The 26,330-nt window shown below is 47.1% G+C and overlaps 2 protein-coding genes across 2 annotated transcripts; both read left to right on the top strand.

Annotated features, from left to right (window-relative positions):
• The first annotated feature begins 5,517 nt into the window (after positions 1 to 5,517).
• Positions 5,518 to 12,031, top strand: LOC121324903 (receptor tyrosine-protein kinase erbB-2-like). The gene is made up of 4 exons (XM_041267104.1): positions 5,518 to 5,804; positions 10,697 to 10,848; positions 11,036 to 11,215; positions 11,933 to 12,031. The coding sequence occupies exons 1-4, from the start codon at positions 5,732 to 5,734 to the stop codon at positions 12,029 to 12,031; spliced, it is 504 nt and encodes a 167-aa protein (XP_041123038.1). The 5' UTR covers positions 5,518 to 5,731.
• A 7-nt stretch (positions 12,032 to 12,038) lies between these two features.
• On the top strand, positions 12,039 to 26,010 carry LOC121324586 (receptor tyrosine-protein kinase erbB-2-like). The gene is made up of 23 exons (XM_041266649.1): positions 12,039 to 12,143; positions 12,427 to 12,539; positions 16,403 to 16,544; positions 16,906 to 17,022; positions 17,098 to 17,224; positions 17,311 to 17,384; positions 17,636 to 17,726; positions 17,839 to 18,038; positions 18,180 to 18,312; positions 18,403 to 18,493; positions 18,585 to 18,742; positions 18,959 to 19,006; positions 20,944 to 21,082; positions 21,179 to 21,301; positions 21,456 to 21,554; positions 21,635 to 21,820; positions 21,971 to 22,126; positions 22,332 to 22,407; positions 22,856 to 23,002; positions 23,129 to 23,226; positions 23,368 to 23,550; positions 23,906 to 24,287; positions 24,443 to 26,010. Exons 1-23 carry the CDS (start codon positions 12,050 to 12,052, stop codon positions 24,796 to 24,798), a joined length of 3,333 nt encoding a protein of 1,110 aa, XP_041122583.1. The 5' UTR covers positions 12,039 to 12,049; the 3' UTR covers positions 24,799 to 26,010.
• Positions 26,011 to 26,330: the final 320 nt, after the last annotated feature.

Genomic DNA, 26,330 nt, shown 5'->3' with positions numbered 1-26,330 from the left:
CCGAATTCAGACTTTAGAACCGAGTCCAGTCTAAGCAGTGAAATCGAACCCAAGAATTGGGAGCCAATGCTAGTAATTTATAAACCTGGAGACAGAGGTGTGGGGGTGGAGGGGTTCAACTCGAGTTCAAGCATTCTGAACGAGACAATGCAGCAGGCCTGCACCCGGCTTTCAGCATTCGGTACACAGATCATAGGTCTCAGTTTGGCAGTATTGCTCAGATGATAAAAATATGATTTATTAATGTTCCTAATATGAGTCACAAAAGAACGATAAAGGTCAAATATACCAAATCTCTTGTTCCCAGTTTCCATTCTGAAGGGAGACTGCAGATGTCCGGTCCAAGTGAATCAGCATTATTTAGCTTTTTCTGTGAGCTCAGTAGCATAGCCTCAGTTTTATCTGAATTCAGTATTTAAAAATTCAGACATCCAGCACTTGATGTCGGCAAGACAAGAAACTATAACAGACCCAGCAGAAGTTTCACCTGGTTTGAAAGACAAATATAGCTGAGCATCTTCCGCATACAAGTGGATAATATATCCCAAAGGAAGCGTATATAATAAGGATCCTACAGACTACTTCAGACAGTGATGTTTCTCCTCCCAATGTGAGACAAACGCAACCCAATGAAAGGTGTGTCGCAGTTAAAGTACCATTGTATTGAGGGCAAATCATTCTATGATCCATTAACCCAGATGCTTCTGTTTGTGTTTAGGGAGGTGTGCTTGCTTCTAATGCTTTTTTAATGCCTGTACTGGGACTTATTTCATCCAACGCGGAGCATTCATCCCCTCACACAGCCCACTAACGCAACGTTTCTCAAACGCGCTTTCATTCAGCACTTCGTTTCTTTTTGCATTTTGTTTTCTCATACTGCTTCCGCTTCTCTTAGCTGCAACTAGCCACCAATAACATCAGTCTAATCGCTGCATGCTGATTGGCCGAGATTTCATTCTGATTTCATTTTGGCGTGCGTCATAAATCTCCGCCCATCTCTGCTCATTGGTTAGTCAGCGAGAGAAGACGTTGGCAATGCGAAAGGCAAAGATCCACATCGTCAGTGTCCACCTTAAATTATATAGTTGAGAAATCTGCTTAACGTTTTCCAAACACCGAGCCACCTTGCAAGGTACATGTCAAGTATAGTAGTCAAAGTTTTGTTTTGCTGTGATCCCAGTATTTTCTGTTTTGAGGACTGTAATTAGGGTTGCCGACTGGCCTCATAATTCCGGGACACTTGAGAGACAGAAACTTAACCAAACTTTTAAACGTTAAAGAATGCGGGTGAGCGCAAACTTCGCTGTAACCACGGAATTGCATTATTTTAATAGATATGGTTAACTATATGAAATTTCAAGTAATACGATTTGAAAAAACTTTGTTATGATGCGCACCTGATGGAATCGCCGGCGCAGGCGAGTTAATAAAACACGTGACCTGCCTCAAGCCCTGTCCACACTATTGCTTTAAACCGGCTTAAAAGTGCGAAATACGGATAGCGTCCACACTATGCAACGTTTAATACCGGACTGGCCGCTTGCATCGCTCGCTTTCAGTGTAGATCCTCCTTAACATTTCTATTTGTATGTCAGGGTAAAACATTTTGTTAAAGAGAAACATGTTTATGTCTGTGTATTTCCACCAAGCATTTATAAACACTGCATAGCCTATAATGTGACTCTTGTATTATGAAACCAAGGGCAACCCATTTTTCACGGCTGGAGGTGCTTATATTGCAGCTGTGGAAAATTGTTTCTCCTTGTTTAGTAAAATAGTCACATTACAGGCTTTGCAGTGTTTATAAATGCCTCCTGGAATATCAGCAGTAGACAGTGTGAATTTAACATTTCCACGAACACCAGAAGACGCACTTTCTATGGGAAAACCATTTTCCACAGCTGCAGTATAAGCATATCAGACCATGGACATTTTTTCCCCTTAGCTTCTTAATACAAGTGTCAAATTATAGTGAAGACACACTCTGTAGGGGACACCTGTCTCCACAGCTACAGTATGTCCAGCCGTGGACTCTGGTGTCCATTAGGCCAGGGGTGCACAAGGCAATGTTTAACAATTTGGTTTCTTCAATTTTTGCTTGAGCTGAATTTTCATGAGTTGCTACATACTTCTTGGCTTCAGCTTCAAACTTTGTTCCAAAATCTACTCTTGAGGGAGGGAGAAGATTTCTACACTCATCATAAATGCTGCTGCGCAAGCTCTTACTGTGAGTGGAGAGCTCCTTATACATTTCCTCAGGGTCAGCATTGGTAGCTTGAAAAAATGCACCGAGTCTTTGAAACTTTTTGGTGAGTGGAAAAATGGAAATAGAGGAAACTGACTGGATCAGAAAGCATCTCCAAGATTATACGCGCCTTGTAACAAGCACCCTGGCTATAGGTAGCCTTTAGCTCTTCCCAGTGCATGAGAATGTTAAAAAATAACTTTTCCCCTGAGCAGCCATCGTGTTGTAGACAGCTTTTCAAAAGGAAGGGCATCATCAGGATTCATGATGTCGAAAAGTGATTTGAATGACTTTCGTCGCGCCAAGCTCTTTGAGAACCATTTAGGAATTTCAGCCAGCAGAAAGCCCAGTTTTGCAGGGAGCTTGTTAAGTGCATGAGGGCTAGTGAAACACATTTGACCTGGATACGATTCGGGGCTTCAGCAGCAAATCTCAACCAAACAGAGTTGTGTTCTCCCACCATAGCTGATGCGCCATTGCTTCCAAAACCAGTACAGTCTGATAACTCGAGGCCACTACTCGCAATGCATTCTTTCACATCTTTGAATAAAGCTTCCCCTGTTGCCTGTAAGACAGGAAGTTTGATTTTTTTCAAGGTTACTTCTTGATATAACTTTACCGAGGTGGTCGATGGTCACAGAAGCGCAGTGACAGGACACGATGACAGCTAATTTGATTTCAGCTCGCCCGACTTCTTCATTGGCCCTAGAAACTCCCACAACTGTCAGAGCCCTTGAAGTGGATATGCCATTAACTCTCTTGTACTCTTGACTGCTTTCATGATTCAACAGGTTAGAAGCTCTTTGCTGGATGGGTACCAGGTTAGAAGCTGGATGTGTTCTCTACACAGCTTACAAAATGCATTCTCTGCCCATCTGATGCTTTTGAAACCCAAACATATTTCGTTCCCAACTCTTATTATATCTCCTTTATCATAATTGCCTTTCTGTTTGGAAGTCATTTTGAAATTGGGATTGAGGGTTGCAGAGACTCCTGGTGATACTCAGAGTGGAATCTTTTACTACCAAAACCTTTTTTTTATGTGAAATAATAATCTTGTTGTGTTTGTAATTTCATTTCTACACAAGTATAGTTATTATATTACACAGTAGCTATTCGATAACATCAAATTCAGAGATTCTATTTTATTGCTGATTACTGCTGCAAATCTAATCCCTTTTCTGCCTAAGAAACTCTGTCTTCTTTCTCTGATTTCCACTTTTCATCTCGCTCTGTCTCTATCTGTATGCTATCCTCCAGTGTCCAATCTGCAAACCAGGCCTTTCCTGCATGTAAACCAAACATATCTCAATGTTTCTGTTTATTAAACTGTTACTTCAAAATATTTATATTGGCTGGAGTTTTTATTTTGAGTCAACAGTATAGGCTGAGACATGGATCAAGCTGTAATAAGATTACATCGTATTCCTTTTCTGATCAAATGAAATGTTGTCACTTCTTTACTCACAAAAGGAATACTATTTAATCTTCCATCCTATAAGCACACGCATTATGTAAAATGCACGGAGACGCTTTCTCTTTATCATTGATTGGTACTGAAAAACTGCACAGACAAGGCAGGAAATGCCCTCACACAATTAACACGAATCTAACAGGTTCCTTTCTGTTCTAAGGGATACCTGTTGGCTTAAAACATGTTAAAGGGAAATTGGGAACTAAAACTATTTGGAGACACTTAAAGGGATCGACCCCCCCCCCCCCCCCCCCCCCTGCCCCCCCCCCCCCCCCCCAGCCCCCCAGTAATTCGAGCCCCCCTGACATTTGCCTCTTTTGCTGAAGATAAAACATGTTTTTCTCAAAGTGTTGTCTTTCTTCTATTAAACTAATAGCTGTGATAAAGTAAGATACTTATAAAAGACCTCATGATCACACCTATGCAAAATATAACATTCATTTTTGTCTTTTTTTTTTCTTAAACTTTGCAGGATAAAATGTACTACTTGTAAAATACAGAAGACAGAAATAAAACGAAAGGGTCACCAAATTACAAAGAGATGTATCCTGCCTCTAAGGCAGCTTATTCAGACATTCTCAAAGAAGGTAACATTAAATGAGCACCCTATTCTTTTGTTTTACTCAACTGTGAATGTAATTATTCACTCTAACATTTCTTAGAGTGCACCTGTGGCGAACTGGAAGTGAATATAAACTTATTTCAATAGAAAATATGTTTTCAAAAACTATTGTCATAATTCACAGCCCATCCTATTGTTATGAATGGCTGTTTTGATGCGCACACCACATAAGCTTCAGTGCTCAGCGTTGTAAACATGGCATGGCGTTGCAAGGCCGTTTGCACACAGATATACCATACCGACCGTTCCCACACAATACAGATGGTACCTGTATGAGCCATTATTGTTACACTACATTAGTTTAACCTCTCTGGGCAACGAGAGAGATGATTCAGACGAGGATAGCGTCCAGTTCGTTTTAACAGCATTGATAAACCCGCCCGCACTTATCTGTGATTGGTTGCAAATATGAACGTCCACTGTTCAGTAATTTTCCAGATTTGCACGGCGCTGTAAAGCCGCTTTTTAATGCTTCTGCCCCTTCAACCTTCCCTATAATCACATCAAGTGTCATTGTGCTGTAATAACTTAGCTGTGGTAATAACATATTACAAATACAATATTCTGATACCGGCGTGACGATGCTCTGGTGGGAAAAAAAACGGATTAATTAGCGTCCCAAGAAAGGTTCTGGGGACACGGGACCAGTGTTCCAAAAGTGGGACTGTCCTGTCCAAAACGGGACGTCTGGACACCTTACCCGTAAAGAAAAGACACAAGCAGCAGGAGCGATAATTGCTAGGCCTGGTTTCCAAACCCTGTCTGTCCCGTGCCTGGGACACCGAAACTGCGACTCCACGACGAGGGGAGTCGTGCGACTTCTACCCGTTGACGTGCACTCCGTTTAATTGGTATTCGGCATGAACGCTGTATGAACCCGCTGCCTATAATTTTGAGATAAAATGAAGGAAGAAGATGAATAATGTTTCATGAATATGCTCCAATGAATATAAGTGCATGTAGGGAGCAAGTGGCACTCTCTGTGCTGTAAAGGAGTGTGTAAAATACAATGTGTCTCGAAGTCTTTCTGTTTGTAAACTCTCTGAATGTAAACACGTGTTTTTTGGTTGTTGTTTTGCTAGACAGTAAAAGTTTGCTCCAGTTTTAAGCTCTGCGGGACCGCCTGTTTTGAAACACGTGAGGTCTGTGCAGTTTGACAGCCTGCCACTCCCAGGCGCTGCGCACAGCTCGCCGCGCTCCCCGCCTCCCGGGAACCACAAGGAGACGAGGAAGTGCTGGGATTTAAAACGAAAAGAAGAAAAGTGCTGGGGAAAAAACAAAACAAACAAACAGAACAACAACAACAACAACCAAAAAAAAACAAAACAAAACAAAATCATAAAAGAATCAATCTGAAAAAATCATGCAGTAGAGAAGCGGTGCGGGAACCATGGAGTTTGCCAGAAGTTTGGTGCTGATTGTGACGTTTCTGACAGGGATTGCGGGCGCTCGCGGCAGAGAAGGTGGGTGACTTTGAAAGTTTAGGGGCACAGAGAGAGAGAAGAAAAGAGAGAGAGAGAGAGAGAGAGAGAGAGAGAGAGAGAGAGAGAGAGAGAGAGAGAGAGAGAGAGAGAAGAGAACTATGCTGTGATATCTAGATCATCAGCGACCCGAGCTCCGAGAGAGAAAGAGAGAGAAAGAAAGAATGGCTAGCGCCCTAGAACCATACGAACAAACAGATCCAACAATGCGCTTGTTTTAATTGTTAACGAAGTTTTGTTTACTTTACACACTGGTTTACCTTGGGGGGGCTATAATGTATGCGTCAGTGAGATAGTGAACGTGTTGTTGCGGTGCTGGATACAATGTATAGCGGTGAAGCTGAATTCATCGTAATGTGAGAGTTTAGTTTTTAATCGAATCACTTATTTTAAATGTGCAGTAAAGGCTGGATTAAAATCCTGCTTGAGTGACAGCAGCAGTAACCGCGGCAGAAAACTAAAAGCGCGTCTTGTGAGTAAGCAACGCTGCTGTAACGCGGCTTTGCACTAGGAATGCCTGTATTGTCTAAAAAAACTGGCATTTGTGGCGCCAGTAAAAGTAATGTATTGATTGATGTTACACGTACATTTGTATGTATATTGAGAGAAGTGCTTGTGATTGTGATAGGACAAGGTTAGGGCAGGGGCACTGGCACTGAACTGTGTGTTTGCAGTGGGGGGGGGGGGCAAAACACCAGGAGGGGCAAGCAAGTATATAATTGTATTTCAACAGGCACTTTCTCACCAAGCCAACCTATATGGTAGCTGAGCTTGTTTCCGTTCTTCAAAGCAGGGATTCACCATCTAGCCTCTCTTTGATTCATATAGGCATGACATTAAGAGTTAGTTTGGCGCAAAAGCGTAGTGAAGTGACACTAGTTAACGAATGAAAATCGGGTTTACTGTAAAGGCCCTGGGGATTGCAGGCTCGGTACGGTACGGTATGGGTATGGGTGGATCTCCACTGGCACAGCCGACCCGCGAGGGCTCGGTACAGTACGGGTATGGGTGGATCTCCACTGGCGATTTGTCAAGCCGAGCGAGAACCAATCTGTGAAACTCTGACCTCACAAGACATCTGAATCTGGCTGCAAGCCGAGCTGAGCCAGGGGTGAAGGATTTTCATCAGTCAGTACACTCCAGAAAGACAAACAACAAAAATGCGGGCAGCGCGTGTGATGAGAGAAAAGTACAGCCTTGGAACGCTGAGGAAGTGCAGGCTCTAGTTTCTCTGTGGGCAGATAAGTGTTCAGGAAGATCTGGAGCCGCGTGTCGGAAATGAGAAAGTTTGTGCCTGAATTTCTGACTATCTGAAGCAAATGGGGGTACGGTACCCTTAACTCACACACTCAAACACAAAATTCAACCAAATTTCTCATCCTTGACCTATATTATATTAATAATAATACAAAAAACAATATTCTAAATTTATTTACAAAAATATAGTAAAACAAAACACATCGGTACCAGACACACAACTGGTAAGCACCCAAACAAAAAACAACAACTATCCTGAAACGGGACATCTTTGGCAAATCATATTTTTAAACCCTTCTATATATCCTACCCTCCCACTATAGCAAGATACAGCTGTACCGTTTGTAAGAGGTTTGATTTCTTCTCAAAAATAATGAATCTTCTTCAGGTAAAGTCAATTAAAAGTTTATTCAAGAATCAAAATGCAAAGAGGAACAAAGCAAAGCAAAAGTGATACATCAGTGATCTCTCACTCACAAGTCACAGTGGGAGCTCTCTTTTTTTTTTTTTAAATACAAACAGCCATCTCTGAGCCCCGAGACTTGAAAAAGAACCTTCAAGTTTCCATTTTTTTAAAGAACCCCCCCCCCCCCCCTTTTGGTTGTGGACATAATATAAAATATTTGTTCGCAACCACTAGGTGGTACCCATAAATGTATTCAGAATGTTTTGCAGCTTCTTTTGCTAGTAAATAAAAACCAAAACCAAGACAGACTCTCCTGTCCTTGAAAATTCAGTCCAATTATACACTTAAAACATAAAAACTCCTTATCTTTACTTTTTGGCAAAATGCCCAGAGCACAAAAAAAAAATGAAAGTAGAAAAGAAAAGTGTTCAAAAGTTCATGTTGCACAATAGCACATGCAGAAAGAAAAGCGTGCTCCACTCTTGTTGCAGTTACTACCAGCATGCAATTGAACAGATCAACTACAATATTGTACAGCTCAATAGGTCAGGAACTATTATAGAAATGGAGCCCGGTAATGAAAAAGAAAGTGTGTCGAGAGTGATAGAAACAGGTTAAGAAGGTCGTGGTGTGTGTAGGATGGAGACAGAAGCAGCACACTGACCCACAGGCTGAGGAAGCATTAGCTGGAGTCAGAGCCCACTCCTCTGATTTTAAAAGTGCAGGCACTATTTCCTTTCATTCCTCTTCAAATTACCAATTTGTAATTTTAAAGCTTGCTACCAATTCATGCAATCGAGACAAAATAAAACCACTTCTGGCTTCACTTATAATCATTACAGAATTACCAGCACGCTTCAATAACACATTTACGCTTCCCTTACATTGTTCTTCTAACAGAAAATAGATGTATTTTATCGTAGCCTGTAACATATTTTAATTTATCAGCATAGTCCTGAACAAAACTCTCCATTATTAATTAGCACCTAACTTTTTAACTCAACAAATTATTTGTTTCCTTCAGGGCATGCAGTCCCATCCTTTCACAGCAATTCCAGTAGTACAGACATCGCCCCACACAGGGCGCGTGTTTATCAGAAACAAACTACGTGTTTCATTTCTATACTGTATTATTAGGCATTCCGTGACTCTGACCTAAAGTTATGGTGTGTCACTTTTAACAAATGGTTTTAGAACCAGTTTTAATTGGTTTGATTATGGTTTGTATGTCGCCTCAAAACAGCTTATTAAGCAGAAACAAAGGATTTCTCATCCCCCCGAGGCCACAGCTGCACTCTGAGTTACACCCTACGAGGCCAAGGCAATGCATAGGCAAGACTCTGAAAATCCTTGCACGTCGGTCTGTTCATTTTTTTTTAATAAAATGTAGTAATCAGCAATTATTTCATTTCAGTTTGGCATATCCAGTTGTTTTTAGGCTCAGCTCACTGTTGCCACCCCCGTGCTGACTTGGGAGTGGTCAAGATGAACACTCGCTGTCCTCCAAAGTGTGTCCCCTCAGCCGACCTCTTCTTTTCACTGGTGCGCGGTGAGCCCAGGACACCCTGGCCGACCTAAGCCCCACCCCCTCATTGTGCGCCACCCCTGAGAGCTCCCATCTCCAGTTAGCAATAGAATAGCCTGGACTCGAACCAGCGACCTCCAGGCGCATCCTGCACTCCACGTCAGTTCATTTTTGAACACCATTTGTTTGCACATCTTTTGGAAACTGAGTTAATTAATAACAATAATTAATAACAGCTGTCTTTCATTGCGTGTGACGTCAGTAGCACGGCTCTGCTCTGCAGTGGAAAAGCTACCCAGGCTGTTCTTAACCACACCATGAGGGCTCGCTACGACGCTGTCGTGGGTCAGTGGAGAATTGAGTGATTTAGGGTACTGCAAACAGTAAGAGTGTGATAGTACAGCAGGGAGCAAGCGTGTGATATCTACAGAGTAATCATGCTCTATTACTTCAGGCAGGAGAGGTCTGTAGCAGAGGAGACTGCTGTGTGACATGTCTAACAGGTTAAGTCTGTCTCTCCAGTCTGATTTAACTGAAACTCAGGAAACAACAAGAGCCTTTGGATTGTTATGCGATTATGTTATTGCAGGGATCAGTGCGCGTGTTTATGTCGAAAAGGAGAGATTAGGGGTGTGGCCAACTGCAGGAGTGAGTGTTTTGTTATTGCAAAGACACGTTTATAGTATGAAGAGAATAAACTGGAACTTTGGAATCATTTTGAGTATTTGATGTGCTTCAGGCATCTTAACAAAATAAAGTTTACAAATTGTAATTAAAAAAGATGCCAGAGTGGGCACCAGAACCCGGGCACTGTACAAGTTAACAGGCCAAAGGGGTGTGGAGTGGGCCTTCCTGCAGGGCATCAGGGTTCTGTCTGCCCCCCAAACCCGACCCTGATTACCACAGCCCCTCTCCTCTGCTGGAGAGACGCGGGAGGGGTTAACTCTCTAATCTGCCAGGCAGGCCCTCAGCAGCGGCCTGTTGCTATGATACCACGTACAGTCATCTACAGAATGTGTCCCTCAGACGAGTTTATTAGAGCAGCTTTCACTGCATTGTAATCCAAAGAGTGCCGAAAGAGGGTGTGTGTGTGTGAGAGAGAGAGAAAGAGAGAGAGAGAGAGAGAGAGAGAGAGAGAGAGAGAGAGAGAGAGAGAGAGAGAGAGGAGAGAGTCTCGATCGGGTAAGATTCTCTCAGAGCTATAGACATAAAATTGTGTTGGAGCGGACCTCGCCTACTAAACTGGTTATTTGACCCACCCCCCCACTGGGAGTGGGGGCGTGACAGAGGAGGACAGCGTTTTTGTTTTGGGGTGGGGGGTGTCGCAACGGCCGTCGCCCTTCTCACCAATCCCCAACCCCCCCCCCCCACAGGAAATTTATGAGGGGGGGGGTTGGGTGGGTGGGGTGTGTGTGAGACCTATTGCTACACCACCACAGGAAGCGGGCCAGGAAGTTATGCGGTATTATTTCTGCTTGAACTTGAACTACACGCTCACAGGAAGTCATCAGGAAGCGATTAAAGCTGACAAAGGTTTATTAATACCTCCCCCGAGCACGGGGGCTGGGCACTGTGTGTGTGTACAGATTTCTCTCAGACTGCCTTATTCACCACCTCCCCCTCCCTCCCCCTCTCTCCCTCCACCCTCCCTCCCTCTGTCTCCATGTTCCTCTCTCTCTCTTGCAGTGTGCACGGGCACTCTTATGAAGCTGGCTCTGCCCTCCAATCTGCAGAATCAGTATGAGATTCTGAAGAAGCTCTACACTGGCTGCCAGGTGGTACAGGGAAACCTGGAGATCACTCACCTGCAGGGGGCGCTCGACCTGGACTTCCTCAAGGTGTGGTTGGGTTTGGATTTGGGTTTGTGAGGGGAGCAGTACTGCCTGTGCAGCTGGAGAGTGGAGAAGCACTGCTGCCCTCTCTCTCTCTCTCTCTCTCTCTCTATATGGCATCACTGATCTCTCTCTCCCCTATGTCTCTGTCTGGCTCCCCTCTCTCACTCCCTCTCCCTCTCTCCCTCTCTAGGGTATCACGGAGGTGCAGGGCTATGTTCTCATCGCCGACACGGCCGTCGATTTCATTCCTCTGGAGAATCTCCGCATCATCCGTGGCACTCAGCTCTACCAGGACACCTTCGCCCTGGCAGTGCTGAACAACAGGGGGCTGCAGGAGCTCCGCATGAAGAGCCTGACGTCCTTTCGAGGCGTACTTTCTCGGACTAGGGGGGGGGAGGGAGAGGGGGAGGGGAGAGGGGAGGGGAGAGACAGGGGGGAGCCCCCCGCCCGCCTGCCCCCCCTCTCTGTTCCCCTCTCCCCTTCTGTCCCTCTCCATCTCCCCTCTCCCCTCTGCCCACTCTCTGTCTCCCCTATCCCTATGGCCCCTCCTCTCTGTTTCCCTCTCACCTCTGTCCCCCTCTCTGTCCCCTCTCCCGTCTACCCCCCTCTTCTCTGTCTCCCTCTCTGCCCTCTCTAGAGAGAGGGAGAGACTCCCCTCTGCGCCCCCCCCCCCCCCCCCAAATCCCCTCTCTCCTCTCCCTGAGGGGGTGGGTAGGTCTCCAGTGGCTGAGAAAGCTGAGGATGAGGAGCCTGACCGAGGAGGGAAGGTGAGAATAGACTGATAACCAGTGAGAAAGGGAGACAGTGTATTATACTGTAGAATTATTTATTTATCCTGTTCTACAGAAATCCTGCTAGGAGCGGTGAAGATTTCTGGGAATTCTCAGCTCCTCGCCACTTCTAAAGACCCTTAAGAGTCGACACGATAGGTCTCTGACAATTTACCTTTCTGTAAGACCTAGTCCGTGTTTAATTTATGTTACACTGGTACTATGTCGTAGTGTGTCTAGTCGGACACCTCAGGGGGTCACGCCCCCTCATCACCTCATCCCCCATCCCCTCACACCCTCACCCCCCAACCCCTCAGTGGGACCCCTCACTCCCCTCATCCCCCACTCCCCCATCCCATCATCACTCCCTGGGGGTACCCCCCATTCCCTCACCCAGGGGGAGGGGGGACAGATAAAGAAATGTTAGGTTGGGAATGCAAGAAAATTCTCTTTCTCCCTCAGGTGCATCGTGCTCTGCAGCCTGTAATCAGTCCTGCTGGGGGAATGGGGAGAAGTACTGTCAGACATGTGAGTGTGTCCTGCCTCAGTCCCGTGTCCTTGTGTGTCTGTGTGACTGGTTGCCTGTCTCTGTATGTCTTTGAGTGTGTGTGACAGTCTGCCTGTCTCTGTGAGAGCACATTTCTATCTACATGTCTGTGCTCATGTGTAGCTGCACGTCTCACAGTCTTTATGTCTGTCTTATTCACTGTGTGTTAGATGTGTTTTATTTTAGCTAAATTGCATAGGTGTTAATGCTTTACGTGTTTTATGCGCTGCTGTATCAATGCCAGTGCCTGTCCTTCTTCTGCAGTGACTCACCAGTGTGCCTCTGGCTGCCAGCGCTGTAAGGGATCCCTTTCCAGTGACTGCTGCCACCAGCAATGTGCCGCCGGCTGCACTGGACCCAAAGACACTGACTGCCTGGTAAGAGAGACCGAAACCGAGAGACCCACACTGTCACACTGACCTCCCTGCATTCACACACTGTCACACTGACCTCCCTGCATTCACACACTGTCACACTGACCTCCCTGCATTCACACACTGTCACACTGACCTCCCTGCATTCACACACTGTCACACTGACCTCCCTGCATTCACACACTGTCACATGACCTCCCTGCATTCACACACCTCCTTGCATTCACACACTGACCTCCCTGCATTCACACACTGTCACACTGACCTCCCTGCATTCACACACTGTCACACTGACCTCCCTGCATTCACACACTGTCACACTGACCTCCCTGCATTCACACACTGTCACACTGACCTCCCTGCATTCACACACTGTCACACTGACCTCCCTGCATTCACACACTGTCACACTGACCTCCCTGCATTCACACACTGTCACACTGACCTCCCTGCATTCACACACTGTCACACTGACCTCCCTGCATTCACACACTGTCACACTGACCTCCCTGCATTCACACACTGTCACACTGACCTCCCTGCATTCACACACTGTCACACTGACCTCCCTGCATTCACACACTGTCACACTGACCTCCCTGCATTCACACACTGTCACACTGACCTCCCTGCATTCACACACTGTCACACTGACCTCCCTGCATTCACACACTGTCACACTGACCTCCCTGCATTCACACACTGTCACACTGACCTCCCTGCATTCACACACTGTCACACTGACCTCCCTGCATTCACACACTGTCACACTGACCTCCCTGCATTCACACACTGTCACACTGACCTCCCTGCATTCACACACTGTCACACTGACCTCCCTGCATTCACACACTGTCACACTGACCTCCCTGCATTCACACCTGCATTCACACACTGTCACACTGACCTCCCTGCATTCACACACTGTCACACTGACCACCTGCATTCACACACTCATTGCACACACTGTCACACTGACCTCCCTGCATTCACACACTGTCACACTGACCTCCCTGCATTCACACACTGTCACACTGACCTCCCTGCATTCACACACTGTCACACTGACCTCCCTGCATTCACACACTGTCACACTGACCTCCCTGCATTCACACACTGTCACACTGACCTCCCTGCATTCACACACTGTCACACTGACCTCCCTGCATTCACACACTGTCACACTGACCTCCCTGCATTCACACACTGTCACACTGACCTCCCTGCATTCACACACTGTCACACTGACCTCCCTGCATTCACACACTGTCACACTGACCTCCCTGCATTCACACACTGTCACACTGACCTCCCTGCATTCACACACTGTCACACTGACCTCCCTGCATTCACACACTGTCACACTGACCTCCCTGCATTCACACACTGTCACACTGACCTCCCTGCATTCACACACTGTCACACTGACCTCCCTGCATTCACACTGTCACACTGACCTCCCTGCATTCACACACTGTCACACTGACCTCCCTGCATTCACACACTGTCACACTGACCTCCCTGCATTCACACACTGTCACACTGACCTCCCTGCATTCACACACTGTCACACTGACCTCCCTGCATTCACACACTGTCACACTGACCTCCCTGCATTCACACACTGTCACACTGACCTCCCTGCATTCACACACTGTCACACTGACCTCCCTGCATTCACACACTGTCACACTGACCTCCCTGCATTCACACACTGTCACACTGACCTCCCTGCATTCACACACTGTCACACTGACCTCCCTGCATTCACACACTGTCACACTGACCTCCCTGCATTCACACACTGTCACACTGACCTCCCTGCATTCACACACTGTCACACTGACCTCACCTGCATTCACACACTGTCACACTGACCTCCCTGCATTCACACACTGTCACACTGACCTCCCTGCATTCACACACTGTCACACTGACCTCCCTGCATTCACACACTGTCACACTGACCTCCCCTGCATTCACACACTGTCACACTGACCTCCCTGCATTCACACACTGTCACACTGACCTGACCCCTGCATTCACACACTGTCACACTGACCTCCCTGCATTCACACACTGTCACACTGACCTCCCTGCATTCACACACTGTCACACTGACCTCCCTGCATTCACACACTGTCACACTGACCTCCCTGCATTCACACACTGTCACACTGACCTCCCTGCATTCACACACTGTCACACTGACCTCCCTGCATTCACACACTGTCACACTGACCTCCCTGCATTCACACACTGTCACACTGACCTCCCTGCATTCACACACTGTCACACTGACCTCCCTGCATTCACACACTGTCACACTGACCTCCCTGCATTCACACACTGTCACACTGACCTCCCTGCATTCACACACTGTCACACTGACCTCCCTGCATTCACACACTGTCACACTGACCTCCCTGCATTCACACACTGTCACACTGACCTCCCTGCATTCACACATGTCACACTGACCTCCCTGCATTCACACACTGTCACACACTGTCACCTCCCTGCATTCACACACTGTCACACTGACCTCCCTGCATTCACACACTGTCACACTGACCTCCCTGCATTCACACACTGTCACACTGACCTCCCTGCATTCACACACTGTCACACTGACCTCCCTGCATTCACACACTGTCACACTGACCTCCCTGCATTCACACACTGTCACACTGACCTCCCTGCATTCACACACTGTCACACTGACCTGCATTGCATTCACACACTGTCACACTGACCTCCCTGCATTCACACACTGTCACACTGACCTCCCTGCATTCACACACTGTCACACTGACCTCCCTGCATTCACACACTGTCACACTGACCTCCTGCATTCACACACTGTCACACTGACCTCCTGCATTCACACAGTGTCACACTGACCTCCCTGCATTCACACACTGTCACACTGACCTCCCTGCATTCACACACTGTCACACTGACCTCCCTGCATTCACACACTGTCACACTGACCTCCCTGCATTCACACACTGTCACACTGACCTCCCTGCATTCACACACTGTCACACTGACCTCCCTGCATTCACACACTGTCACACTGACCTCCCTGCATTCACACACTGTCACACTGACCTCCTGCATTCACACACTGTCACACTGACCATGCATTCACACACTGTCACACTGACCTCCCTGCATTCACACACTGTCACACTGACCTCCCTCACACATGTCACACATTCACACAGTGTCACACTGACCACCTGCATTCACACAGTGTCACACTGACCTCCCTGCATTCACACACTGTCACACTGACCTCCCTGCATTCACACACTGTCACACTGACCTCCCTGCATTCACACACTGTCACACTGACCTCCCTGCATTCACACACTGTCACACTGACCTCCCTGCATTCACACACTGTCACACTGACCTCCCTGCATTCACACACTGTCACACTGACCTCCCTGCATTCACACACTGTCACACTGACCTCCCTGCATTCACACACATGCATTCACACACTGTCACACTGACCTCCCTGCATTCACACAGTGTCACACTGACCTCCCTGCATTCACACACGCTGTGCTGCTGTAGTTGTGTCTGATTGTCCCCACGCTGTGCTGCTGTAGTTGTGTCTGATTGTCCCCACGCTGTGCTGCTGTAGTTGTGTCTGATTGTCCCCACGCTGTGCTGCTGTAGTTGTGTCTGATTGTCCCCACGCTGTGCTGCTGTAGTTGTGTCTGATTGTCCCCACGCTGTGCTGCTGTAGTTGTGTCTGATTGTCCCCACGCTGTGCTGCTGTAGTTGTGTCTGATTGTCCCCACGCTGTGCTGCTGTAGTTGTGTCTGAGCCCTACTCTGCTTCTCTCTCAGGCATGCCGACACTTCAATGACAGCGGCACCTGCAAGGAAAATTGCCCGCCCCTGACCGTCTACAACCCTGTCACCTACCAATCAGAGCCCAACAAGTATAGGAAGTACAGCTTCGGAGCCACCTGCGTTACTGAGTGCCCATGTGAGTCTGCCACGTGTCACTTCCTGTCCCTGCTCTCTCCTTTCTTATTTCTGTTTTCTTAACCTCTCACTCTTCCCTGCTGTCACTCTCTCTCCTCTCACCCCCTCTCTCACTCTCTATCTTCTCACTCTCTCACCTCTCACCCCCTCTCTCACTCACTCTCTCCTCTCACCCCCTCACCCCACCTCTGACTCCCTCTCCTCCCTCTTTCTCACTCTCTCCTCTCACCTCTCACCCCCTCTCACCCTCTGTCACGCTCACCCCCTCTCTCATTCTATATCTTCTCACTCTCTCTAATCCCACCCCCTCTGTCAGTTACGCTAACCCCCTCTCTCACTCACTTTTTCTCATCTCACTCCAGATAACTATCTTGCCACAACTGTGGGCTCCTGCACTCTGGTTTGCCAGCCTGACACTCAGGAGGTGATAGTGAACGGGGAGCAGAAGTGTGAGAAGTGCAACGGCCCATGTCCTAAAGGTAAGCACCTTTTGCATGTGGTTGCACTGTGATTGTGTATAAGTGTGTTCCCTTGCTGACTCCTGTGCTCCTCAGTCTGTGATGGACTCGGGATGAAGTCCCTCAGAGGGGTCCTCGCTGTCAACTCCTCCAACATCGAGCTCTTCGCCAGATGCTCCAAGATCTTCGGAGACCTGGCCTTCCTGCCCGAGACTTTCCAGGGGTGAGACTTCCAAGCACTACCCTCATTCTTACTGAGAAAATAAATCAAATGCCGTGTTCGTTAATGTTTCTTTTTATTGTATTCAGTGATCCAGCAACAAACACATCAGCCCTGGACCCGACAAAACTGAATGTGTTCAAGAGCCTCACAGAGATCACAGGTAAGAGCTTCCTACTCCAGACATAGTGTATTCTACAGCTGAGAGGCCCTGTGTCTCCACACTGTGTTATTGAGGGCCCTGTCTCCACACTGTCTTAGGTAGGGGCCATGTCTCCACACTGTGTTATTGAGGGCCCTATCTCCACACTGTCTTAGGTAGGGGCCATGTCTCCACACTGTGTTATTGAGGGGCTCTGTCTCCACACTGTGTTATTGAGGGCCCTGTCTCCATGCTGTCTGATTCACTTTCAGGTTTCCTTTACATCGAAGCCTGGCCTGATAACTGGACCGATCTGAGTGTCTTTGCGAACCTAGCTGTGATTCGTGGACGCATGTTATACAGGTGAAGTCATTTTAAATTTGATTTGATACTCTGTATTCATTCTGATCTCTCCTCATCCCTTCTTCCCTCACTGCCCCCCTCACTCTCACTCTCCCTCTCCCTCTCTCTCCAGAGGTGTGTTTGCGCTGGGAATTCAGAACTTGAACATTGAGGCGCTGGGCCTTCGCTCACTGAAGGAGGTCAGTGGCGGTCTGGTTCTGATCCACCAGAACCCCAGGCTGTGCTACACTCCAACAATCCCCTGGGAGTCCATCTTCAAGAACAGGAAGCCAGAGGTCATCCAGAGTGCGAACAAAGCAGCTGAGCTCTGTGGTATGACAGCTTCCTCTACATCACTACCTGTGCTGTCAGCTAATTCCTCTTCCTAAGCTCCTCCTGTAGCATGCCTCTTGTCGCTGGTTCATCTGCATGTGGCTCTCTGATTGGTTGATTTTGGATTGTTCCTCTATACAGCGGCAGAGGGGAGGGAGTGTCACCACCTTTGCACCAATGGGAGCTGCTGGGGGCCAGGACCCAGCCAGTGCGTTTCCTGTGATGGTTTCCTGCGTGGACTGGAGTGCGTCAAGTCATGTAACGTCCATGAGGGGTAAGAGGAGAGAATACTAAAGCACTGCCCTGACTGTAAGAGAAGCCCTAGACGCTGCCGTTGATGAGGGTTTGCTTTTGTTCTGTGCAGGGATATCCGGGAGCATGTCAATGGCTCCCGCTGTATTTCCTGCCACTCGGAGTGTCTGCCGCAGAACAACAGCTACACCTGCACTGGCCCGGTAAGACTGCAGCCTGGGGGCTGCCCTGGCACGGGGTAGGCGGGGGAGTGCATTGTGGGGAGAGCCTGACCTCTGACCTTTCTTTTGGCAGGGTGCTCACCAGTGTGTAGAGTGTGCTCACTTCCAGGACGGGCTGTCCTGTGTGGAGAAGTGTCCCAGCGGGGTGAAGGGGGAGGACTTCGTCACCATCTGGAAATATGCCAATGAGAACAACGTGTGCCAGTCCTGTGAGAGCAACTGCACTCATATGTGAGTCACGCACACACACACATCCATGCACATCCATACACACGCACATGCACACACACACACGCATGAATACATACCGCATATACACCCATACACACACACACATACACACACACACACACAATCCAAAAGTAACTCATGTCTGTAGCAGTTTGTTTTGTTTCTGTCCATGACTTGCTTGTGAATTATTATGCTTTCCATCTTGTCTCCCTACAGGTGCTCCATGCTGGATGAGAAGGGCTGCCCCATCAACCAGAAACCAGGGTAAAAGCACATAGACCAGAGGAGGAGGAGGAGGGAAGGGAGGCAGCGCCTCCTCAAAATTTCAAAGTGAAAAAGACAATAATAATAAAAAATATAACTAAAACTAAATTCCTGTCTAAAATGTAAATAAACAAAATGACACTTTAGCCCAAACCCTAGAGTCCACATTCCTGTATTAACAATTCTGGCTGCTGAGAGGAGCTCAGAGAGGTTTCTTTTCCTCAGAGGAGGCAAGCCTCTGTTATGAACTCCTGTCTGCTGTTAATCACAGTACAATGGCAGTGCTGTATTTTTAAAGCTTAGTTCACAGTACCTTACTCTGTATTAAATGTCATTTCCCATGTGTCTGCCCAGTTCTGAATCTTGTCTAGATCATTTTGAATGACCTTTGCTGCTGCAACGGTGTTCACCTCTCCTCCTATTTCTTTGTAATCTGCAGATTTAACAAGTTTGCTTACTATACCAGAATCTAAGTCATTAACGTAGATTAGGTAGCAGAGGACCTAATACTGATCCCTGTGGTACTCTACTGGTTACCACACTCCATTTTGAGGTTTCTCCTCTAATCAGTACTTTCTGTTTTCTACATGCTAACCACTCCCTAATCCATGTGCATGCATTTCCTTGGATCCCTACTGCATTCAGTTTGAGAATTAACCTTTTATGCAGGACTTTGTCAAAAGCTTTCTGGAAATCTAAATAAACCATGTTATATGCTTTGCAATTATCCATTATTATGTTGCATCCTCAAAATAGTCAAACAGGTTAGTTAGACACAATCTCCCTTTCCTAAAACCATGCTGACTGTCTCCCAGGATACTGTTACCATATAGGTAATTTTCCATTTTGGATCTTATTATAGTTTCCATAAGTTTCCATATAATAGAAGTCAGGCTTATTTGTCTGTAGTTACCTGGTTCGGTTTTGTTTCCCTTTTTGTGGATCGGTATTACATTTGCAAGTCTCCAGTCTGTCTGTACAACCCCTGTGTCAAGAGACTGTTGCATGATCTTGGTTAGCGGTTTGTAAATAACTTCTTTCATTTCTTTGAGTACTGTTGGGAGGATCTCATCCGGCCCAGGGGATTTGTTTATTTTAAGAGCTCGTAGTCCCTTTAACACTTCTGCCTGGATAGTCAAAACTGGATAGGAACAGGTTGACATGTGGGGCATGTTGTCCGTATCCTCTCTTGTAAAAACTTGTGAAAAGTAATCATTTAATATATTTGCTATTTATTTCTGATTTTGCTATTTGTATTGCTTAGACATTTTACTTCCTCTTTGAATGTTCTCTTGCTGTTGTAATGTTGGAAACACCTTTTAGAATTGGTTTTAGGCTCCTTAGCAATGTTCATTTCTATTTCTCTCTTGGCCTTTGTATCTTCCTTTCTGACTTGCGTTTGCAGTTCCAAGTTCTCTTTCTGTGTACTTTGTTCTTGGTCCCTTTTAATCATTCTGTAAAGAGACTTTTCTCTAGATATTTTTTTATTGATCTTTTAAACCATGTTAGCCATTTTGTTTTAGGTCTTGATTTGTCTACTTTTGGGAGGTAATTGTTTTGAAAAATAACCATCCTTTCTCTGTGGATGTTTTCTCTATTTTACCTAGTCTACTTCTGTTAGTCTGTTTCATTCCTTCATAGTTTCTGGAAGTTGTTCCTTTCGTTCTTTTGATGCTGGTTTTGGTCATCCAAATTTTGAAGTGGCTCAGATTTGTTTGACATTTTGATTTCTGGCGGTTGTGTTTGACGAAGTTTCTTTTTTTTTTTCCTGTCCTTGCCTCTCTGAACCCAGCTGTCTTGACCCTCTTCTGTCTCCCGGATGGCTTTTCATACCTCCTCCAATCAGATTTCAGTTTTCATACCTCCTCCAATCAGATTTCAGTTTTCATACCTCCTGCAATCAGATTTCAGTTTTCATACCTTCTCCTCCTCTCCAGCCCAGGCACTTCCATCGCTGCTGCAGTGGGCGGGGTCATGCTGTTCCTCATCCTGCTGGCGCTGCTGGTGACCTACCTGAGGAGACGCAAACATCTAAAGAGGAAGGAGACTCTGAGGAGGTTACTGCAGGAGCACGAGGTACAGTGGACAAGGGGGTTGGGGGCTTGGGGGGTTAGTATTGATCAGTGTGCAGGTCTCCGAGGTTGGTTCTGACCCGATGTCATGTCTCATCAGCTGGTGGAACCCCTAACCCCCAGCGGCGCCTTGCCAAACCAGGCCCAGATGAGGATCCTGAAGGAGACGGAGCTGAAGAAGGTCCGAGTGTTGGGATCAGGGGCATTCGGGACCGTGTACAAGGTGAGAGCTGCAGTCAGGCTGGAGCACAGTCTGTGGAATGCTGTGTGTAGCTGTGCTGTGTAACGGGTAGCTGTGCTGTGTGTAGCCATGCTGTATAACAGAGTTCCCTGTTGCGTAAGAACATCTGGTTCTCATCTCCTCCTTTCCTCTGCAGGGAATCTGGGCTCCGGATGGAGAGCATGTGAAGATCCCTGTGGCTATCAAGGTGTTGCGGGAAAACACATCGCCCAAAGCCAACAAGGAGATCCTGGATGTGAGTGGCAGAGCGAGGCGGTGTGTGCGAGAGGGTGTGTGTGCATGTATGAGGTGGTAACCCCTCTCTCTGTCCACTAGGAGGCGTACGTGATGGCGGGGGTTGCCAGTCCCTACGTGTGCCGCTTGCTGGGGATCTGCCTCACCTCCACAGTGCAGCTGGTGACTCAGCTCATGCCCTATGGCTGCCTTCTGGACTACGTGAGAGAGAACAAGGACCACATCGGCTCTCAGTACCTGCTCAACTGGTGTGTGCAGATCGCCAAGGTACGAACCACACACACACACAGGGAGGTTGTGAGAGAGAACAGTGATCATGTCGGTTCTAAGTGGTCACTAAAGAAATATCTATCTGATGTGTTGAGTGTTGTAAGAATCAGGGCTCCGGGGAGTCACAGTCAGTCTTTGTGTTTCCAGGGGATGAGTTACCTGGAGGAAGTGCGATTGGTGCACCGAGACCTGGCAGCCCGCAATGTGCTGGTGAAAAACCCCAACCACGTGAAAATCACCGATTTTGGTCTCGCACGACTGCTGGATATTGACGAGACGGTATACCACGCTGACGGAGGGAAGGTACGAGCTGGGACAATGTCTGAACCGAGTAACAAAGATGAACAATGATCGAGAGAGGTGTGGCTCCACACGGGGACACCCTTTACTCTTGGTGGTATCCGGTGCTTATTTTCACAGTTCGAGGCAGCCTGTAAGCAATGAGATTGGTCAGTGATGAAGAATGTGTTGTGAGCCAGCCCACTGATCCCTGCCTCTTTGTCTGCAGGTCCCAATAAAGTGGATGGCTCTGGAGTCGATTCTACACAGGAAGTTTACACACCAGAGTGATGTCTGGAGTTACGGTATGCAGTGTACTGACTAGAGCTGTTTCACTAGTGTTACCTGAAGCTGTGGCTAAATGTTCTGCATCACCTAGAATTTTAGGATTGAGACATAATTAAAAAATAAAAACTATCTGATCATAATTTAGATACTTTATTTAACATCATATAATCAAAGAAACTACAAAATGATATCGCAAAAGTCTACTGGAAGCCATTATAGTAGTACAGTGTTTCATTTGAGATTTTTCATTTTCTCGTTATGTATATGGAAAACTACAAAGCAGTGTGTAATTCAAGATGTTACTTCTGGAGGTTTCATTTGACTTTATGAAACAAAATGAGTTCTATAAGGAAGTGCAAAACTTTTAATCATAGCTCTATGTGTTAGCATAGGAAAATGCTAAAAATGGGAAATACGTTACTCCCATAGTGATTAAAGTAACATTACAATGGACTGTTTCTCCAGGGGTCACCGTTTGGGAACTAATGACTTTCGGAGCGAAGCCATATGACCTGATCCCAGCTCGAGAGATCCCAGAGCTCCTAGAGGGGGGGGAGCGCCTCCCCCAGCCCCTGATCTGCACCATCAATGTCTACATGATCATGGTGAAGTGTGAGTGGACCTCAGTATCACCTTGCAAGGCCACTCCCTGGCTGTGTGTTTAACTGACCTGCTGTGTTTTGGGTTAGTCTGAGTTGAGCTCCAGGTGAATCTTAGGCTCTCTGTTTGTGTTTTCAGGCTGGATGATTGACCCAGAGAGCCGGCCCAGGTTCAGAGAGCTGGTGACAGAGTTCAGTGGCATGGCGCGAGACCCGCCCCGATATGTGGTCATCCAGGTGGGGGGGGGACTGGGGGGGCAATTGAGCATGAGTTGCAGAGAGCTGGATTGTAGTAAGCATTGACATTGCATTGATGATTACAGCAGTGCTTGTCCAAGCCTAGACCCTCGACCTTTTCTTCTACTTTCGCTCTCTCAGAATGATGAGCAGATGAATCTGGCCAGTCCGGTGGACAGTAAGTTTTTTCGCACGCTGCTGGAGGAGGAGGAGAACATCAAGGAGCTCCTGGATGCTGAGGAGTACCTCATCCCCCAGCCGGGCTTCTTCGGAACCGGAACAGAACCGTCTGTCAGCAGGAGAACCAGGGTCCCATCGAACGGGGTGAGTGATCTAGAACACAGAGGGATATGTCCGTCTCTAATGTGGGAGTGATCTAGAACACAGAGAGATATGATCACCTCTAATGTGGGCGTGATCTAGAACAGAGGGATATGATCACCTCTAATGTGGGAGTGATCTAGAACACAGAGGGATATGATCACCTCTAATGTGGGCGTGATCTAGAACAGAGGGATATGATCACCTCTAATGTGGGAGTGATCTAGAACACAGAGACATGACTGCTTCTAATGCAAAATCTGAATAAACAGTCTACGGCCCAGTTCAGAGGTGTCTTTAATTAATGCTGTGTGGAAACTTGTGAGAGCTCTCCAATGGTGACTTTCCTGTTCCATAGAGCAATGAACTCATTCTGGAGGGGGAGGGGCCGTCAGGGGGAAGGAGCCTGTACGCCTCTGTCAGCACTCTGGGGCGGAGCCAGTACCCCACACTCCCTCGTGGTGGGCGTGGCCAGTACCCCTCCGGGTCAGCAGGGGGGTGGAGTCAGTACCCCTCTTTGGGCCGCAATGTCTCCCAGCACTCTGCAGGGGGGTACTCAGACTCTGTGTTTCTGGAGGGAGATGGGGCAGTAGGGCCACTGCCCCACAACGCCCCCTGCAGAGAGAACAGCACATCGCAACGGTACTGTGAGGACCCTACACTAAACCTGGGGCTGGACACTGAGGGAGACGTGGAGATCGACGGCTACATCAACCCTGCCTCCACACTCACCCAGCCTGGTAAGTCTGCTGTCTATCTCTGTGTCTGTATGTATCTGAGTCTATCTCTGTCTGTGTCTGTATGTATCTGAGTCTATCTCTTTGTATTCGTGTCTGTGTCTATCTGTATGTGTCTTGTCAGCTCTCAGTACTTGCTGTTTGCTTGTCTTTGTCAGAGTATATGAATGAGGCGAACGGGAGCTCATGTTCCAGCAATCTGGCTCAGGCACGGCAGGGCAGTTGGACCCTGGAGCGGCCGTGCCCTGTGCCCCGGCAGAGCTCCTCGAGGGAAGCAGGCAAGCGTCTGCCCAACGGGTTCAGGGGCGCAGTGGAGAACCCAGAATACCTGAGCCCGCAGGGGTCCCCTGGCAGCACCTCCCCGGCCTTTGATAACCCCTACTACTGGGACATGGACCATGCTGGCAGGCCCACACCTGCACAGGTAAACAGCATCACCACCGTCACAGCAGAGAACCCCGAATACCTGGGGCTGGCAGAGCCCTGGAGTGGGGCAAGGGAGCCTGGCTCCTAACAGACTGGAGGGAGGGGCAGGGCTGTGCAGGTGGGGAGCAGACTGGCCAGGAGAAGGGGCTCACTGAATGTGATTGAATGAGCTGGCAGTCCTGCATGCTGCACCTCCTGGCTTACAAAGATCACTTACTGGCAGTCTCTGGAAGTGTCACATTGTTCTTTTAGTGCCGCAGTCCAGCTTTCAGTCTCTATAGTAGCCAGAGTAATGTTGACTCTTCTGCCTTTTATGAGCAACGAAATGCTTGGTTATCAATCTTTACCTGATGAGCAGGAAAGGTATTCGATCCAGCACTGTGTCACAATGGGACTGCACTGCCGTGACACAGACCTTTATTACACAACAGAACCATCCCCAGTGGAGAATCAAGAGGCTTCTTTCTGGGTCACATATCCCAGCGGCAGCCCAAAGGGAAATTATTCTCTAAAATCCCCTTCTCACAGCTAATTGCTACGACTGTTTTACAAACCAGTGGCGTTACCACTATAGACTAGACCAGTCACATCTGTATAACAGAAAACAAATCCACTGTTCCTGAAAGCATTTCACACCATGTAGCATCATCCTGGGGCTAGCCTTTCTTTAAGTCACCTAAGAGGTTCTGCCCAAATATTGGAAACTCCCTCTGCTTTCTACAGATCTCTGAAACACTTCTCCGACAGCGCCGTGCGGCGTTTCAACTGAAGGACGGCCAGGCCTTTCTTGTGTATTTATACACACGCATATAAAAACTCAATCAATAAATAAATGAATGAATAATAAACACAGGCACACTATGTAGCTCAAATGGCACTGAACACCTTGCCCAGGTAACGTATACCTGACAGAGGCACCGAGCACCATGAGGAAATTTTCTAATTTTTGTTACCAAAGAGAGCTCTGGAGCGTCACTACTAAATTTCCGATGTATTTGAACAAATTGTAAAAACAGAAAACTGTATATTTTATACCTGTAATTTTTTTTTTTTTACTATAAAATGTGGATAATATGAATTACTGCTGCAAGCACTTTTGGGAATTAATTGTTTTATGGTATTGCTCACACTTCATGCGGTTATGAATCTTCTCAAAGCAAATGGCCTGTAGCGGTCTGCTGTTTCCCATTGGGAGAGGTTGGTAATTTTACACTACAAGTGCCAGTCAGTAATACTTCTTACTTGCATTTCTCATTTAGAATTGTACAGCTTGGATGATGGAAATTAAATGGCCTTTTTTATGTTTGTTAGGTCCTTGTGTTTATTCAAGAGACAGCCGAACTCAAGCCCACCACAATTCATTTTGTCTGTGAATTCAAAAGGAGACAGGCAATGGCACTCGTTATAGGGAGGGACACAACACATTTTGTAACACAAACGTTTAATCAAAATGTTTGAAACAAAAAAATAATAATAATAAATGTACATCTCTAGATTAGGATATCCATATAAAACCCATCCCATAGGGCTTCCTGTTTACCTCTTATGAGGCATGCAGTCTAACAGCTTCCAGAAACAGCCAGTGTTTGTTACTGCTGAATCTGTACACATTATTCTTGG

The sequence above is a fragment of the Polyodon spathula genome, chromosome 12, assembly GCF_017654505.1.
Source record: "Polyodon spathula isolate WHYD16114869_AA chromosome 12, ASM1765450v1, whole genome shotgun sequence".
Taxonomy (NCBI): domain Eukaryota; kingdom Metazoa; phylum Chordata; class Actinopteri; order Acipenseriformes; family Polyodontidae; genus Polyodon; species Polyodon spathula.
Note: the sequence above shows the minus strand (reverse complement) of the source record. Positions and strands in the feature narration are given on the sequence as shown.